The sequence below is a fragment of the Raphanus sativus genome, unplaced genomic scaffold (assembly GCF_000801105.2).
Source record: "Raphanus sativus cultivar WK10039 unplaced genomic scaffold, ASM80110v3 Scaffold2184, whole genome shotgun sequence".
Lineage (NCBI taxonomy): Eukaryota > Viridiplantae > Streptophyta > Magnoliopsida > Brassicales > Brassicaceae > Raphanus > Raphanus sativus.
Genome location: NW_026617493.1, coordinates 1 through 16,953, shown reverse-complemented (window position 1 = coordinate 16,953; position 16,953 = coordinate 1). Strand labels below are relative to the sequence as shown.

The 16,953-nt window shown below is 33.2% G+C and overlaps 4 protein-coding genes across 4 annotated transcripts; 2 read left to right on the top strand and 2 right to left on the bottom strand.

Annotated features, from left to right (window-relative positions):
- Positions 1–341: 341 nt before the first annotated feature.
- On the top strand, positions 342–1,213 carry LOC108827524 (uncharacterized). Its single transcript, XM_018600935.2, has 2 exons — positions 342–479; positions 868–1,213. The coding sequence occupies exons 1-2, from the start codon at positions 349–351 to the stop codon at positions 1,118–1,120; spliced, it is 384 nt and encodes a 127-aa protein (XP_018456437.1). The 5' UTR covers positions 342–348; the 3' UTR covers positions 1,121–1,213.
- Positions 1,214–5,659: 4,446 nt separating this feature from the next.
- Positions 5,660–8,165, bottom strand: LOC108827521 (fructokinase-like 2, chloroplastic). Its single transcript, XM_018600931.2, has 5 exons — positions 7,950–8,165; positions 7,469–7,824; positions 6,768–7,393; positions 6,233–6,704; positions 5,660–6,159 (listed from the first exon to the last, which is right to left on the bottom strand). Exons 1-5 carry the CDS (start codon positions 7,988–7,990, stop codon positions 5,807–5,809), a joined length of 1,848 nt encoding a protein of 615 aa, XP_018456433.1. The 5' UTR covers positions 7,991–8,165; the 3' UTR covers positions 5,660–5,806.
- Positions 8,166–13,328: 5,163 nt separating this feature from the next.
- LOC130505339 (protein CRABS CLAW-like) lies at positions 13,329–14,904 on the top strand. Its single transcript, XM_056999935.1, has 7 exons — positions 13,329–13,489; positions 13,643–13,762; positions 13,872–13,980; positions 14,097–14,145; positions 14,253–14,328; positions 14,416–14,475; positions 14,592–14,904. Exons 1-7 carry the CDS (start codon positions 13,391–13,393, stop codon positions 14,616–14,618), a joined length of 540 nt encoding a protein of 179 aa, XP_056855915.1. The 5' UTR covers positions 13,329–13,390; the 3' UTR covers positions 14,619–14,904.
- Positions 14,905–15,088: 184 nt separating this feature from the next.
- LOC130494264 (squamosa promoter-binding-like protein 6) lies at positions 15,089–16,683 on the bottom strand. Its single transcript, XM_056999934.1, has 3 exons — positions 16,615–16,683; positions 15,800–16,387; positions 15,089–15,728 (listed from the first exon to the last, which is right to left on the bottom strand). Exons 2-3 carry the CDS (start codon positions 16,377–16,379, stop codon positions 15,343–15,345), a joined length of 966 nt encoding a protein of 321 aa, XP_056855914.1. The 5' UTR covers positions 16,380–16,387; positions 16,615–16,683; the 3' UTR covers positions 15,089–15,342.
- Positions 16,684–16,953: the final 270 nt, after the last annotated feature.

Sequence of the window (16,953 nt, the reverse complement as noted above, 5' to 3'; positions counted from 1 at the left end):
AACTAATATTGGTTTGACCCATTTTAATAACTTTTCATACTAAGTTTTGTTTGACTCATTTCAATATAATAACTCACACATTCTATTACCAAAATATATTTTCGTCATGCTATTTAAAAAGATTGAGATATCAACCCTGTATAGCAAAAAAAGTGATCTGTATTTTCTTGTAAAAGTCGACTACATATTTTTGTTACCAGGTTAAGTTTTCTACACTGTTTATTAAATCTAAGATATTATTCCTTAAACTCGAACCGTTGCACCCTTATGTACGTACCCCCTCACGTTATATATATATACACACAACAGAAACCGGGCCTTTCCTGTTGGAGAAAGCGAGAGAAAGTCATGTATGAATTATATGCTAAAGCGCGAGATTTCAAACCGGACCCGGTATACACCGACCAACATTGTTTGTATTTTACTTTCTCCAATGGGCTTCCCCTGACTGAAACCCAGATTAAAAACTTTTTCAACAGGTACGTAGCAAACCCTGATGCCTAAATCCTTTGAATATATTAATAAGCAATTTTTTTTGGAAAATGTTTTGTCTCATTACTTCGTGACTTGTACTGTTTGCTGTGTTTAATTAGCCAACTCAGCGCACACACACACACATATACATTCGCACATAGACGAGGACTATAAATATGTAATAATTTTGGTTTAGTTTGTCCGAGTGCTATATCTCGTTTGCATTTGCTTGCATCTTACTTACACATTACATTGCATTTACAAAAAGATGTTTTGCTTAATTGTCACGTTTGGCGATCCTTATCATACGCTTTTGGTGATAACTAATACATATATTTGTTTGCCAACTGGTTCTTTCTTGTGTGTGTTGATCATGATCATTTTCATTATCAGGGATTACTCACCGTATGTTGCGGATGTGTTTGTGTTCCGACGTAAGGGAGGAAGGGGGCAACCGTTGTTTGGTAAAGTGGTATTCAAGAATACGGACTCACCAGACAAGATCATGCAAAACCGTGGAAAGGCCTTCTTCTATGTGGAGGGGCGTCCGCTTTGGTGCCGAAGGTGGGTTTCTAAGAAGAAGGAAACAACAGCCTCCGCCAGTGACAGCCTCCGTGATGGTGGAAGCCACCACGGTGGTGACTAGTGAACTGCGCGTTAACGAACTTGGTGAAGGGTGTGGATTAAATCTCTTTGTATCGAGAGTTTTATCTGTGAACCGAGTTCTGAAGAATCTATGTTTCTGGAAAGACATGTTGTTTTCAATTATGGAATAAGGAAACTGTAAAACTTAGTTCAGAGATTTTTTTTTAAGATTTATTGATAAACTGTTTTGAATTCCTTTTTTTTTTTTTGCTAAATGATTATTTTGAAATTCTTTGTTGGTTGAAATATGGTGAAAGGAAGAGAATACTATATCCATCTAGGACAATTGCTCGGTAATATGTTGAAAACAAAAAAAAAGGTTTTAATTTTACTAGTGAAGAGGACTGTAAAGCAAAGTTCTGTTCGCGATTATGATACGAGGAAAATTGGGTGTTACCTTTCAGTTCCTTAATACCTCACTTCCATCATGTAGCCCTAATGTTTGCGTAATTTTATCTCATTTAATATTCCCTCCGTATTATTTTAAGTGATGTTTAAGGATTTTAATTTTATTTCAAAATAAGTGATATTATCACAATTCTAGATAAAATTCGATGTCACTTGAAATTTGTGATCAATTACAAAATATTACATTTTTCTTATTGGTTGAATCAATTGTTTTTTATATTATCAAGGTAAACCACATAAAAATGTATTTTCTTAATTTTTGTGCAAAAAACTTAAACATTGTTTAAAATAATATAGAGAGAGTAATTAATATTCTACTAGACGAAAATCTACGCCTTACACGGAATGAAACGGATTAAAAAAATTATAATTATCAATTTATAAGTATTAAAAAGTTAAAACGTCATAGTAACAAATAACTCTTACATGTTATATGACACAATGTTGTAATTATTGATATATAGAACAGTTAAAAACAAACAGTTTAAACTTTTCGATGTACTTTCCTATCAGGATTAATCAAAAATGAAATAATTAAAAGTAACAGTCTTCTTAACAAACTAATATATTATAGTTTTCATAATTTTATACTGTTTCGCTAAATTCCTAAAAACAGAAAAAGGATAAATGTAATTTGAAATAGTTGCAAAATTAAGTGGATAGATCAAGACATACAAGTAAAAATATGGATCATTATTATGACAAATAGATTTTTTGGCTTCAAGTCGGAGAATAAAATTCTTGATACTCTGTGATACCTTGAAAATCAATCCGAGAAGTCATTTATTGTTTGATCTCTCTTTGAAAATTTTGTAAAATATTAAATGCAAGGAAATAAAATATAGATAATAACATTAAGAATTATATTTGACTATAAACTTAACCGGATTTGAGTTTTATATATTGACTAAATAAACTTCTATTACCATTAATGTTGATTTCGAATTTAAAAGTCTACTTTTACCATTAATGTTGATTGATCACATTAAAATTTTATTTGACTATAGTTTAACCGGATTGAATTTTATATAGCGACTAAATAAATTCCTATTACCATCAATGTTAATTTAAAAATTAATAGTCTTGGTGTTTAAGTTAAGGAATTTCATTTTTAAATATGGACCTCTTTTTGAATACATCAATCCTATAATCATTAATATATGAAAAACAAAATCGATATCAGCCTGTTTAAACCAATAACGATACGAAACCGTCTCAAGAATTTGTTATAACATCAGTTTATGCTTGGGATGGAATGAATGAGACCGAAGGTTGATGTTTATAAAAAAGTACTGATGTTTTATCGATCTTACATTGCATACGATAAATATAGGAAATATACTTAACTACAAATACTGTTGTAGACAAATGAAGCAAATATTGAGATTCTAATTAACGTATTTAAATTCAATTTCAAACAGTGACTATAAAAAATACTAGATTTTGACCCGCGCTTTTCGAAGCGCGGGTATTATTTTTCACTTTTATGAAGTATATTATTTGTTTGTAATTATTGAATTTATTTATTTTAATAAAATTTTCTTTATAATAAATTCGACACATAGAGTGTCTCTGGTAAACTATGTATTTCTCTAGCTTTGTTTTATTCGCTCTTCAATCAACATATTTATTTGGCTTGTTGTTAAAATAAATGATTATAGACTTTGATCTCTGCACCTCTACGGATGTATATTTTAAAAAATATGATGATATTTGTTTTTCATATGATTATTAGGGTTTGGCAAAATGAATCTGAGGAACAGAACTGATACCAATCCGTAAATATAGTACCAAACCTGAACATAAATTGATTAAATATTTGAATTATTCAAAATTTTGTTAGTTAGAGAACCGAATTAGATCGGAACCGAAGTATTTGTGTACCTGAATTTATCTAAAAATAGATTTATATACTTATATATTAATTATTTTATATTTAACGTATATAAAAGATCAAGAATGATACTTTTTAATTGGTTTAAAATACTTGAAAATATATATAGATAGTCAAAAACAAATATCTGAAATAGTTAAAGTATACTCAAATCACCAAAAATACTTAAAATAATTATTGATTTCGTATCCAAAATTTTAAATCAAACCAATTGATATGTTAAGCTTAGGTATTCTGATATATGTTATTTAAATAGGTTATCCAAACCCAAACTAAACCCGCAAAGATCCGAATCAAACTCAAACAAAAATTTAGAAACATCTTAATAGGACTTAAATCTTTGACCTCGAAAACCCGAAACGCAAACCGATCAGAACCAAACCCGTATGGATGTCTGAAAATCCATCCTTAGTCATTATTATATATCGTATAATTTCATCATATAATTAATCGTATTTTATATGTACCATCATATAAGTAATCATATAATTAATAATATTTAATACGTATCATCATATAAATAATTATATATATTATATTTTAAAAACTTAATATGAAATATAAAAACCATAATTTGAGTTGTTATTTCAAATTGGGCTTTGTATTGTATTTTTCTTATATATATTGACAATATTCTTTTATAATGGACTTAATAACTTAAGCCCATTACTTTTTCTATTTAATACTACTATCTTTGTTTCCAAACAAAATTAATTTTTTTTAAAAAGACTACAATCCATATTTCCAAACACACCAAATTTTTTTAATACTCTTATCCAAGTATCCAAACACACCGAAATTGTACTTCAGCTTTAATAAGATAGATGAATATATGTTTCAGTTTCGACGGTGAATATCCATTACCAAATCCAGCCAATATTAATGAGTACATATATAACCAGAATTAGTGTCATATTTAGCTTTATATTTTCTAATTTGAAATATTCATATGGCAATCATGCATTGTCACGAAAGTATTGTGTGTTTGACAATGCCTTTATGATATTTGAAAATTATATTATGGCAATCAATACTATAATTTCCATATTTCCTTATTTATTGCATTGATAGATGGGTATCGACGTTGTAAATGATCTCGAGTATACATTGAATTATCATCGATTATTTTCATATGAGATATAATATATAGTGTGATATATTCGATATATGAAAATGACATTCCTTCTGGTTTCTTATGTAATATGATATAAAACACGTTAACATAAAATGATCCAAAAGTAACACAGCAAAAGCAACACTCAGTTTTGATATCATTTTCATTAAGATCACATAATAAAAACCGGTTTTACATAACCGGTTTTGATATAAAATGATCTCGAATATACATGTAAACAATATTTGAATATAATAGTAATGATATAATATATGTCAACCGGTTTTAAATTTATATAAAACATGTTACCAAATAACCGGTTACTTCCTTCGTATAAATTGAAAGTACACTAATACTAGATTTGTGAAACACGGTAAATACCTAATGAATAAAGTTTGATATGGGCTAATTCATCAAACTGCCTGTAATTAATTTGGAAAAGAATTTACCCTGGAGATGTTTTGTGCCTGATGGTGAGATTCTTTGATGTTTTGTCTTTGTTTGTAAGTTCATTGGGTTGGGACTCCGCATTGGATGGCCCCTGAGGTTATTCAGGAAAACCGTTATGATGGGAAGGTATGTATCCTATTTGAAAATAATGTGGTCTGCAAAATTTTTCGATCAATGTACACAACTTCAGATTATAGGACTGATGCAATGGTACCTTAGCTTATTATGTTTCCAAGTGATCAGATAATATACTTTGCTGATTTTAGGATGGTCAAACTGATTACTGTCCTGCTATTTCTTTTCTTCTGGTTATGGAATGAAGTTAATCTGAACTTGAGCCAAATCTGTTTCTTTTCGTCAGTGATCACTAGTACGTGTAAACTCTTTTCAGCTAAGTGTGACTTTTGCTTGTTATATCTTCGACTTTAGTTGTCAGAATTACCATCACTTTCATAGCTAGTATGCCATTTAGTATTTTAATATCTGTGTTAATCTGATATCGTTCACTTTTTGTTTAAAATTCAGCACAAATTTGTTCAGAGATGTAAAAATGGGGGCTTCTGCAATGTCGCCAAAGATTGAGAAGTCATAGACAAATCAGAGCTTCAATGGCTCTGCAAGCGCAAAATGTCGTTGCTTCTTCAGAGGACACTGTACGTAAACATCTCAGTAAAGATTGATAGTAAAAGGGTTACTGAAAGATACTGAAACATATGAACGTTTACACAACTACTGAGATGTTGTAAGATGTGAACAAGGGAATAAGGAGCTGACTAACAAAACAAAATCAAAATCAAAATCAAAATCAAAACTTATTAGTATCAAGAACTATCCTCATCATCTTCACTCACTGAACCAACAAGCTCTAGCTTCCGGTACTCCCTTTCCTCTTCTGGTTTCATAACGTAAGGACCATCCGGTTCATCATAAGGCTTTGAGGTTCTGTATTCCCTCTCTGTTATCGACCTTATACCATTTGGATCTGCTTCCATTTCTTCCTCTTCATCATCACCATCATCTCCTTCTTCCATGTCATCCTTTGGAGGATATCCTCGAGTTTGTGCCAGCAACCACTGATCAACAACCCCACACTCAATTGCATATCTTGCTGTCCGTTCCAAGTACCCTTTGTCATTCATAAGATCTGGCTGAATCGTAAGCATTCTTATCAGACCTGAAACAGAGAGTAGAGTTCAGTTAAATCCCCACACACAACACAACTTATCCAAGAAAAGCCACAAACGTACCTGCAACAATGCCATCTCCAGATGCTGACATATCCCTGGTAAAAGGAGTGATGGGAACATCCTCCATCCCCAGAACAGCACCGTTGTGCTCTTTGGTATAGTAATGTATCTTAGAAGTCCCATTGGTAACAAACAAAACCTTGAGATTCTCATGCCAAAGCGGTTCCACTGTTTCTGGCTCGTAATGCACGAACTTACTGCTGTCATTGTTTTTAGTATCGAACTCTTCGGTCGCCTCGATTCCGCATAAGAACTCGAGCTCCTGTTTAGTGACTTCAATGACGTCTGCAAGATCCCACACTTGTTGTATGAGACTCTTGGTCTCTTCCCTGGATTGCCATAGCGGTAAAGGGAGGTTCAAGTCATAGAAAACGACGTTCCCTAGTTGCTTTGATATCTTGATGGCTTGTAATGTAGTTGACATCATCTTCTTGTCCAGCAGTGAATGCGTGGTGAAGTAGAACATCTTCGCCTGCAAGAAAATGAAGATCAGTGAAACAAGAAAATGAGTTAACATAGCTCAAACATCTCTTACCTCTTTGAGGACATCAACGTTGATTTCAGATTTTGAAAGAGAATCCTCAGCGCAAGGTTTGACACAAGTCGATTTCAACCGACCTCTCTTGCTGATCTTCATAGTAGAACAAGCAGTAACCCTTTTACTATCAATCTTTACTGATCTCGTTTGGACTTTACACACATTCAGATAATACAACATGGCTTGACCGAAGTCATCGTCTCCAAGCTTCCCCATAAAGGCAACATTACCACCCAAGCTCGCAAGAGCAATAGCAACACCTCCTGCGCATCCTCCAGGAGCTCTGATGTACTTCTCCGGAGCCCACACCGCGTCTTTCATCCGTTCCTCTCGTTCGTAGTCCAAAAGCCTGTTCGCTGGCCTTCCTGATGGCACGAAAGCGTGCTGTGCAGATCCAAAGCAACACACTAGAGGTGGCCATCCGTATGTGTGACTTATATCTTCTTCGCTTTCGTGTTTGCTCAGATCAATCTCCTCTCCTTCACTGTCAGCATCAGTGGCTTCGACATCACTAGCATCATCATGTGTACTACTACTAGTAGTCACTAAACCTTCCTCCACTTCTTTATCTTTCTTAACAGTCCTCTTTCGTCTCACTTTCTTCTCCACATCAGAAGAAGCTACTGTAAACGCGTTTAAAATCAACATTTGAAGCAAATCATTCAAAATGAGAAAAAAAAACAATAAAAAGTTATAACCTTTCTTTCTAGTTCTCCGTGGCTCTTTTGTGTCGCTGCTTTCGTTGTCTGAATCTGAAACATCATCACTATCTACTCTTTCTTCTTCTAAAGGTTCATCCTTTGCTACTACTACAACCTCCTCCTCCTTCTTCTTCTTCGTTGTTGTTCTTCTCGCACCACCACTCCTCTTAGGAGCTTTGGTTGGTTTCTTCCCACCAACAGCTCCGTTTCCACCATCGTCTTCATCAAGAGGAGCAGACTCTGATAACTTTCTCCTACCAGCAACCACTAAAAAGCCTTGTTTCCCGCTCAATCTTTCACCTCGGAACTTCACAAACCCCAGTGGCTGGAGACAAGCAACATCTGCATTGCATCTGCCAGAATCAAACAAAACCATAAAGCACAAAACTTTATCACACTTATGGGCAACAATAACAGAGCACAAGTGGTTCTGCAACGAATCGATAAAAACCCATTTCTCAAAATGTTAGAAAGAGACCTGGGGAATGGTAGGAACTGTGTGAAGGAGAGAGACGCCATGAAGATGATGAAAGTTAAGAGCTTTTTCTTGTACTCTGAGACTAAACTCCGCAACCCATACAGTCGAAAAGAAGCGAGAGAAATCCAGATATGAGAATTTTGATGGAGATTTGGGGTTTAAGCTCTCTCTTCTTCTCTCTCGCTCCAACGTGAAAGAGGAGAGAGGTTAGATGCGAGAGGATGAGGTTCAGGTCAGGGGGTTTAGCGCTTTGATAAAACGGCAAGCGTTCTTTGCTAAAAGTACCAAAACGTCATCACGTCTCTTTTACTTTACTATTCGGTGTAATGATTTAGAGCCCATTAAAGGTTTTGAATGTTATTCGGCCCAAAGTAAACGCAACACACATGTGGCAAATATGATTTATCAAAAACCATGCGATTTTGGAATTTTGTTGGAAGAATTCAGAATAAACTTGGGGTAAATGATTTTCTCCAAATCAGTTTAATGTAAATTTTTTTTAAAAAAATATTAGACTGTCCAATAACCATGTGATTCTAATCCCTTCAAATCCTTCGTTTTCCATGGATAAAATTGAGTTACCCATTTAAAAAACATACGTCTATTATAATTTGGACATGCTTCACCCATAAACTGACATCTTTACGTGTTGGAGGCTGAAGATGAAGATGAGTATGAATTAAGAACATTTTCACAAGTGTCAAGTGGTACGATAGAGTTCAAGTAATGTTATGTTGTCTAAATTGAAAACACATAACGGAAAGTGATTAGGAACAATAACTAATTAAAAGGGACAATAATAAAGACAAGTCAAATCAGAAAGCTAGATAGGGTTTCCGGAAAAGGAAGAGTAGAAGCTGCGAATTGAGTTAATGAGTAGAGAGCTTCTCTACGTGTGATGTGAACTGTGATGCTTCTTAGCTTTGTGTGTTTCTTTTAAACTCAAGTGGGTTTGGTAGACTTTCCTTTCGACTTTGCTTTTAAAACTTACTTTTATAATATCTTCTTTTCTTAGTTAGAAAAAAAATCTCAAAATAAAGAAATTGCAAATGTGGTAAAGGATTCACAACTGTGAATAACGTCATGGGTTAGATTCTCATTGACCACTTGAAACGCTGTAAATAGTAAGAAAATGTGGAGCATGCAGATCTCGTGGTAATTAATCTTTAGGCCTAGAATTTTTTTGGGATCATACCACGATTATCAAAAAAAATTGCAAAATGTACCTTCCACTTAGCTATGAACTTTTATGTAGTACGGTAACATATTATACACACATATAAACCAAAAGTTGCATGTAGTTTCATATTAAGTTGTTTTATATAGCAGACTGTTGCCGTTGTACATCTATATATAGATCGGTTGTACATTATGATCAAATTTGTTTGTAAATAATTTTTATAGTATCGGTGTTGGACCGATGATTATTTGGTCATAAATTGTAGTGAAATGCAACTAACTACCTTGTATACAACATGTGAATGTACTCATGATCATGTAATCCACTCTCAGTTTATATAGGCGGTTATGATTTATGTTCATGTATTTATACCTAAATGGTCAGTTACTTTTTAATAGATTACAACAAATTGTTTTCCTCTAGGCTATATTAGTACTATAATGTAAAAGTTCTAATGGATTCAGCCGTTAACTTTAAAAGCTATAAGCGCCGCTCCCTTCATAACCCGAAGCAAATTAGTCATCAATAAATATAAATTAGAATAAAAGCCATTCCAAAATTAGGCGCAAGAAAATTTGGTACACGACAAGAAAAAGAGGGCATATATGAAAATGGTTATAAATCCAAGTATAGAGTAGTGTAGGCCTGGGCGTTCTGTCGGGCTTTTCGGATTTTCGGGTTTTCGAATTTACGCTCCTAAGTTCCATAGTAAAATTTCATTAGTACGGGTCGGGTTCAGATAATAATACTTCGGGTTCGGTTAAAAATTATATTGCATCCTAAAACTCATAAAGTAACCATATATCATTCGGATTCGGGTTATATCGATTCGGTTTGGATATATAATCAAAATAAAAAAAAACAAAAATTTAAAGAAAAACATAAAGAAAAAATAACTAAATTAATAAAAATTAATCTATCACACATAAAATTCTAAAATAACAATAAATGTTAAATCAAGCATGAAAACAAACATTATTTTGCAAACAATATACATTATATCATAGAGAGTAGACTTGTTATTCCAATGAACAAATTATAAAATACTTATTTATAACTAATTGTGTACTTAAATATTTTTAATATTGTTAATATTTAATTTATATATCATATTACTACGAATATTAAATTTAATAACTAAAATATTTATATAATATATATATATAATATATAATATTTCAAAAATTTATATTAACTATTAGTTTCGGGTTTTTCAGGTTTATTCGTTCGGGTTCGGTTAATAACACTTCAGGTTCGGATATTTTTATACCACCCTACAAGACCCATTCGAGTATTTTTACATTTTGGGTCGGATAACAGGTCGGGGTTTTTCGATTCGGGTTCGGTTCGGATTTCGCGTTCCGTATTTTATGCTCACGCCTAAAGTAGTGGATGCATGAATAATAGGTGCGATAATAAATAGATAGATAGCTAGAGGGTAAAGAGGCAAGCTTTAATTTAAGAGAGAGAGTAATGAAGTTATACGAGCAAGGAAACCTGACTAAACCCTAATCTCTTATTAGCCTTCTTCCCTTTTTGGGCAATCGTCCCATCGCTCACAGTCATCGTCCCAAACTCCTTTTTCTCAATAAATATAATCTCAGTCACCTTTATGTGGATGCAGAATTTCTAGTCCACAATTACCCTAGGATATACAACTAATCTTCTATTTTCAGTTACTAATGTAAATTTCTTTCACTTCCATCTCTGGATGTTTCAGCCCAAAATATCGAAGTATTTTACATTTGCGTCAAAATCCGGTGATGAGATTTGCTATTGATGAAAATGGATACATAGAAACTAGAAGATACATTTTTAATTGTGCTTGTTAATGAACTTTTTATTACAAAGTACGTACTAATAAAATAAGATATCATTGATAAAAAGCATATGGCAACTGTAGAATTTATAACTAGCTAGCGGACGGTGTAAGAAATATGAATTTTAACTGAGCCTGTTATTAATGTTTTTTTTGACAAAAAAAAAACATTGATACGTTGGTTTATTATGGTTTTTTTAATGTTATTAATGTTTTTTTACTAGTGGTTTATTATTATTAATGTTTTCGCTATTGGTTTATTATTTTATTAACTTTGACACGTTGAAATCTACCGTGTAGAAAAATATTACCTCAATATGGATATATATTAGTTCTAATACTAGGATGAAACTTTAACCAAATTAAACAGTCGCAAGCTAATATGTGTGCGGAAGTATAAAATCTAAAAGAGTGAAGAATGCAAAAAAAGTTAGTCACTGAAAGAGACGTATGATTTATCAATTGTCCACGTCCAATTTCCCTGTGGGGCACTACACGCACAAAAGATGGAATCCATTCTAGAGCTCCTTCTTTCTTCACTATCTTTTCAAGTTTCTATTTTTGAAAATTTATTAAAACCATTTTTAATTTTGATTTTGATTTAACCCAAGCCCACTTTAAATTCAATTTTTTTAATAAGTAATACATGTTAAAACACATTCTTGTCCTATCTCAGATTTCAACAATAAGGTGTGCCTATATAACTCCAAAAAGAAAAATTATGCTGATGGACATTATGATTAGTAGTTGGTCCATGTTAAATTATTCAGCCAATAACTGATAAAATAGAGTAGAAGAGAGCGTCAAAGATGGAAGAGAAAATGAGTAAGGAAATAGAACCAAAAGAAAAGGTTGAATGGAGAAGTAAATTTTATTTTATAGAGTTATCTTGGATTTTATAAAGTATAACATTTATCACTAAAAACCAACAATATCTTCGTTTTTGTAACCGGAGGATAATGCACTTTCAATCAAATATATAGATATCCCTCGACTTTCTAGGGATAAAATTCCATGTATATAATACATATCATCTTTAGTTTCATGAATTTATGTTTATATTAGGGCCATCTTAAATTAAATTAAGAAGTATACTCTTACATGTACATTGTATATGTAAACCCTATATAACCCAAAAATAGAAAACTTGTAGTGCAGTCAGTGTGGAAAACTTCCTTAACCTTAAAATATAAAACTGCTGATTAAAAGATCCTCACTTGATCGTTTTCTGCTTTTGGAATCCAATCTATCTATAGTCAGAAGAAAAGAAGATCCAATGTTTTGGTTGTTTCTCGATCGACAGCTAATTAACGACTTCTGTATTTAATTTATAGTTATTAATGAAGTTTCACTATGAATAAAAAGTTATGTTCTCAGTTCTGCAGGAAAATCATTTTTGCGTGAAATATTTTTGAAGAAGCAAAAAAAAAGAAAAGAAAAAAGAGAAACAGATCAAAGATCAGATAAGGACAATCCTTAAATTTGTAACATGTGGGTAAGTCAAGGATTGCTGGTATCAAATTTGGAAGAATCTAATCATATTCACACCACGTATTGTCTAAAATGTAATATTTTATTATCTTAATTATTATTTTATTATCACCACGTACATATAGAAGCTGATATATAAAAATGAGACTGCTTGCTTAGATTAATTTGTTTTCCCTCTCTAATTAGGTTCCATTTTGACTAGTTATATTACTCATCATTAAGTTGCCGTAGAAATTAAAATAGTCATATATTATATACAAAAACGTTTTTGAATCATTTTCAGTACTGCTAATTATAGTAAAACTAATGTACGAGGAGTGATATTTAAAGTTTTGATATTTCTTAATCATTATTAAATACGTCTGCAAGTTTTGCAGAGGAAGGTATGTACTATCACTAGCAACAGTAGAAACATTGATAAAAGTCATAAAACCCTAGATCCGGTTCCTTTTTTATTGATGTATAAATATACATATACACATTTATTTATACAAGATATCACATAAGAAAATAAATTTATCCTTTTACACTCAAATCTCTTTTGATTATGAGTCAGTTAATGATGGATTTATATTTATGTTTCCTAAACCCTAGTTTTATTAATTAAAATGTTTTAACACTAAAATCTTTGGTTTCTACACCGAAAATCCTTGGTTTAACATTTTATTTGGTTTCTATAACCTTTAAGGCTTTAAGATATTATTGGCTGTAAAATAGATGTAAAATGCATTTATGGACTGCGCATACGTCCAACACTTGAACTAACTTTGCTTCTCTCTCGTTCTCTTAAACCTCCATGGTATTGGTTTCACTATTTGACATGTCTGAACTTCTCTATATATACAAGCCTTCATATCTCATAAACTAAACATTACCCTAACTCTAGAAAACTTTTCCTGATATCTCTCTCCCTCTCTCCCAAGTGTGGTTTTCAACCCATTCTTAAAGATCATGAACCTTGAAGAGAAACCAACCATGGCTTCAAGGGCTTCACCTCAAGCCGAACATCTCTACTACGTCCGGTGCAGCATCTGCAACACCATCCTCGCGGTAAATAACCCACACAAAGATAAATATAAAATCCTACATGCATGGTCTATATAGATTCGTATATAGTAAGCAAAGCATGCGAATCTATATATCGATGTGTATTTTTTCAAGGGGTCGAGTTAACAGTAAACCTAATCATATCTACACATATAGGTTGGGATACCAATGAAGAGAATGCTTGACACTGTAACGGTGAAATGTGGCCATTGTGGTAACCTCTCGTTTCTCACCACAAGCCCTCCTCTGCAAGGCCATGTCAGCCTCACCCTTCAGGTTCATAAAACTTGATTTATACATATACTTAGGCATATATATAGCTATTAATATGTACATATGCATTAAAAGAGGTATAATTGATGAGTCTAATTTTTTGAACAAGCAGATGCAGAGCTTTGGTGGGAATGAGTATAAGAAGGGAAGCTCTTCTTCCTCCTCGTCTTCTACCTCCAGTGACCAGCCGCCGTCTCCTAGACCACCCTTTGTCGTTAAACGTAAGCCATGAGGCTCTTACATTACCATTTACCGTTTCCGACTCTTCTGTGTAATTTTAGTCGTTTTCAATATATGATGATTTATCAAAAATCTTTGTTTATGTTTGGTGTTGCAGCTCCTGAGAAGAAGCAGAGACTTCCATCGGCTTACAACCGCTTCATGAGGTTATTATATCACTTATTCTTCTTCAAATCCAAGTTTTTAGAAATTAACGCATGGGTAGTATATATAATCTTCTTCTCCTAATTTTTCGAAAATTAAAATTAAAAAGGGATGAGATACAACGCATCAAGAGTGCGAATCCGGAAATACCACATCGTGAAGCTTTCAGCGCTGCTGCCAAAAATGTAAGAATATATATAGTCGCTTATTTTCACGACTCTAATAATACATTTACTAATTTTATTTGTGTAAATGAAACATGTGACCAACAGTGGGCTAAGTACATACCCAATTCTCCTACTTCCATTACTTCCGGAGGCAGCAACATCCACGTAAGCTATACAAATTAACGCTAGTCTCCGTACAATACTATCATATTCATCTATTGATACATTATATATACAAAGAAATAAATTTTCAAAAAAAGCTCAAACGTGTTTTGTTCTAGGGTTTCGGATTCGGTGAGAAGAAGTGAAGTCCCCAAGGAAATGCATGCCTAAAAATAATAATAAACGCACGTGTGCGTGATCAAACTTTTCAGCGAAGGGGTTTAGTTAACGGCGTCGTTTTCGTCATTATGTGTTTTACATGTGTTTAAAGTTGGTGTGTTTTCCTTTGTATGTCTCAGCTGAAGCGATGTTTGCCTCATAGTAGAATCTTTAGTTCTGTCTGTCTTAGATTTGAAAGCTACGTTACGTTGATGTGTTCATCTGGACGTTCATGTCGGGACGTAATAAGTTTGTCTTAATCCTATAACATTTCTGCCTATCTCTCTTGTCTCTAGCTATCTATAGTACAAATTATTTCCAAAAGATTTGTAACTTTCAACATCGTAACTTGGAATATGAGAATCTCAGATGACGTGTTAGAACAAAACAAAAGGGCAAATTAACTTTTACAGCGAATATTTATCACATCGTTATATACAAACTGTCTGAAAATAACAATAAACAAAAAGACTGAAACACTGTGAAATAAGCAGGCATATAGATATCTGAATCAAATTATTTTTTTCAGACTGGTGAATAATAAACAAGATCAGTTTTAAAAACACTTGTAAGTTGTAACCATACTTAAATCTTTATTCTACTAATCTAACCATCTCAGAAACTAAACAAACCATGCAGCCTTAGATTTGCCTTATCCTTCTCAAGCCGGTCTTATAGAAGTAAGAATGTTGTAACCTTTTATGTTAGGAGCTAGGGGAAATAAAGCTCATTATTATATTCCTGTTTCACATCATCAGTGAAACTCCTTTGTTGTTGCTTGATTCTTCTAAGATGCAATGACAGCTGCAGCAGATTAACTGTGGATGATGAAGTACTAGTTTTGGTCTTGCCAAGATCGGTCCTCAACGGTGGTTGCATGTGATGATAGCCTATTGCTAAGTGACTCAAAATTTGGTTTGGTTGAGTAATTGAGAAACTTTTGTTTGGAGTTTCGGAGAAGTGTTGTTGGGAGTGAGCTGACAGATGAGAGTGAGCACCACAAGTAGGTTCATCTCTGAAACTCACGAGTCTACTTGCATGGTGGTGGTCTTGCTCATCCATTACTCTGTACAAGAAACTACCAGGAAACTTGTTACCTGCCATCACCAACCATCAAGTAAGTGCGACTATACATCAGTGGCAAAAGGGAGAGGAAGAGAGTTTGTACCTTGAGGAACAAGCTTATGCCGGTTCTGCTGCTGCTTACCGGGTAGGAAATAGAAAGAAGGCTTCCTTCTTCGCTCATTGTGACCGGCTAATCGTCTTCTGCAACTTCTTTTCCCATCATCAAACTCTGAGAGGAAATGAAACCTGCTGCACTGTTGGCAGAACCTCTGTTCAATACCGTTAACTATAACCATAGAAGACTTTGAGTGAGTCTCGCAAACTCTATGCCTTTTGTGGTAATCTTTAGAAGAGCTGAGATCCATATTGCAACCATAGACTTGACACAAGGGAGAGCTTGAAGCTCGAGGCTTTTTAGCCGCAAGAGTAAAGTCTCTACCATCATAGTTCCCGTAATCCATAAAGCTCCTAAGTTTGAAATCTTGCCTAGACAAGTTTGAAGAAGAAGAAGAAGACAGGTTCTCATTAGCGTGTAACAAGCTGAATCCATTAACATCATCCTTGTCAAACTCATTAGAGAGTCCCTGAGACATGGATCTTGGATTCTCAGGAAAAGAATCAGAAGGTGGAAGGGAGGTTTCATTAGGCAAGAAAACACTTGTCCCATAGCTCCAAGAATCCATCAGCAAAACTGAAACTTGCACTAAACGTAATCAGCTCCAAAAATCCATCAGCAAAACTGAAACTTGCACTAAACGTAATCAGTACAAGGGGAAACCGATCAAACAATATGATCAAGTGGAAACTCTGGACTTGCCCTATTCCATTTTTAATACAAATTGAAGGGTCTATTGAAAAGTTAACAGAAGAACAAAATCTAAGAATCAAAAAATATAAATAAAGAATGAAAATACTAACCAGTTATAAGAAGAACAGAGATACATAGAGAAACAGGGGAACTCTGTTGAAGCCAAGAGAGTTTTTGGAGAGAAAATATAAGAAAAAGTCGAAGGGAGAAAAGAATAGTGTTTTGGGGTCAACATGAAGTTAAAATAAAATATAGAAAAAATACATAAGTTATTATGTAAAATTAATATATATAAATTAGTGTAAAGAAATTAAAATAAAGGTATTAAAATATAGTTAACATATAAAAATGGTTTCAAACTATAAGAAAATAAATTTTATTTAAACATTTAAATGTAAAATTATTTTTAAGCAACCAACTTAAAATACATAAATACATAAAATAAATAA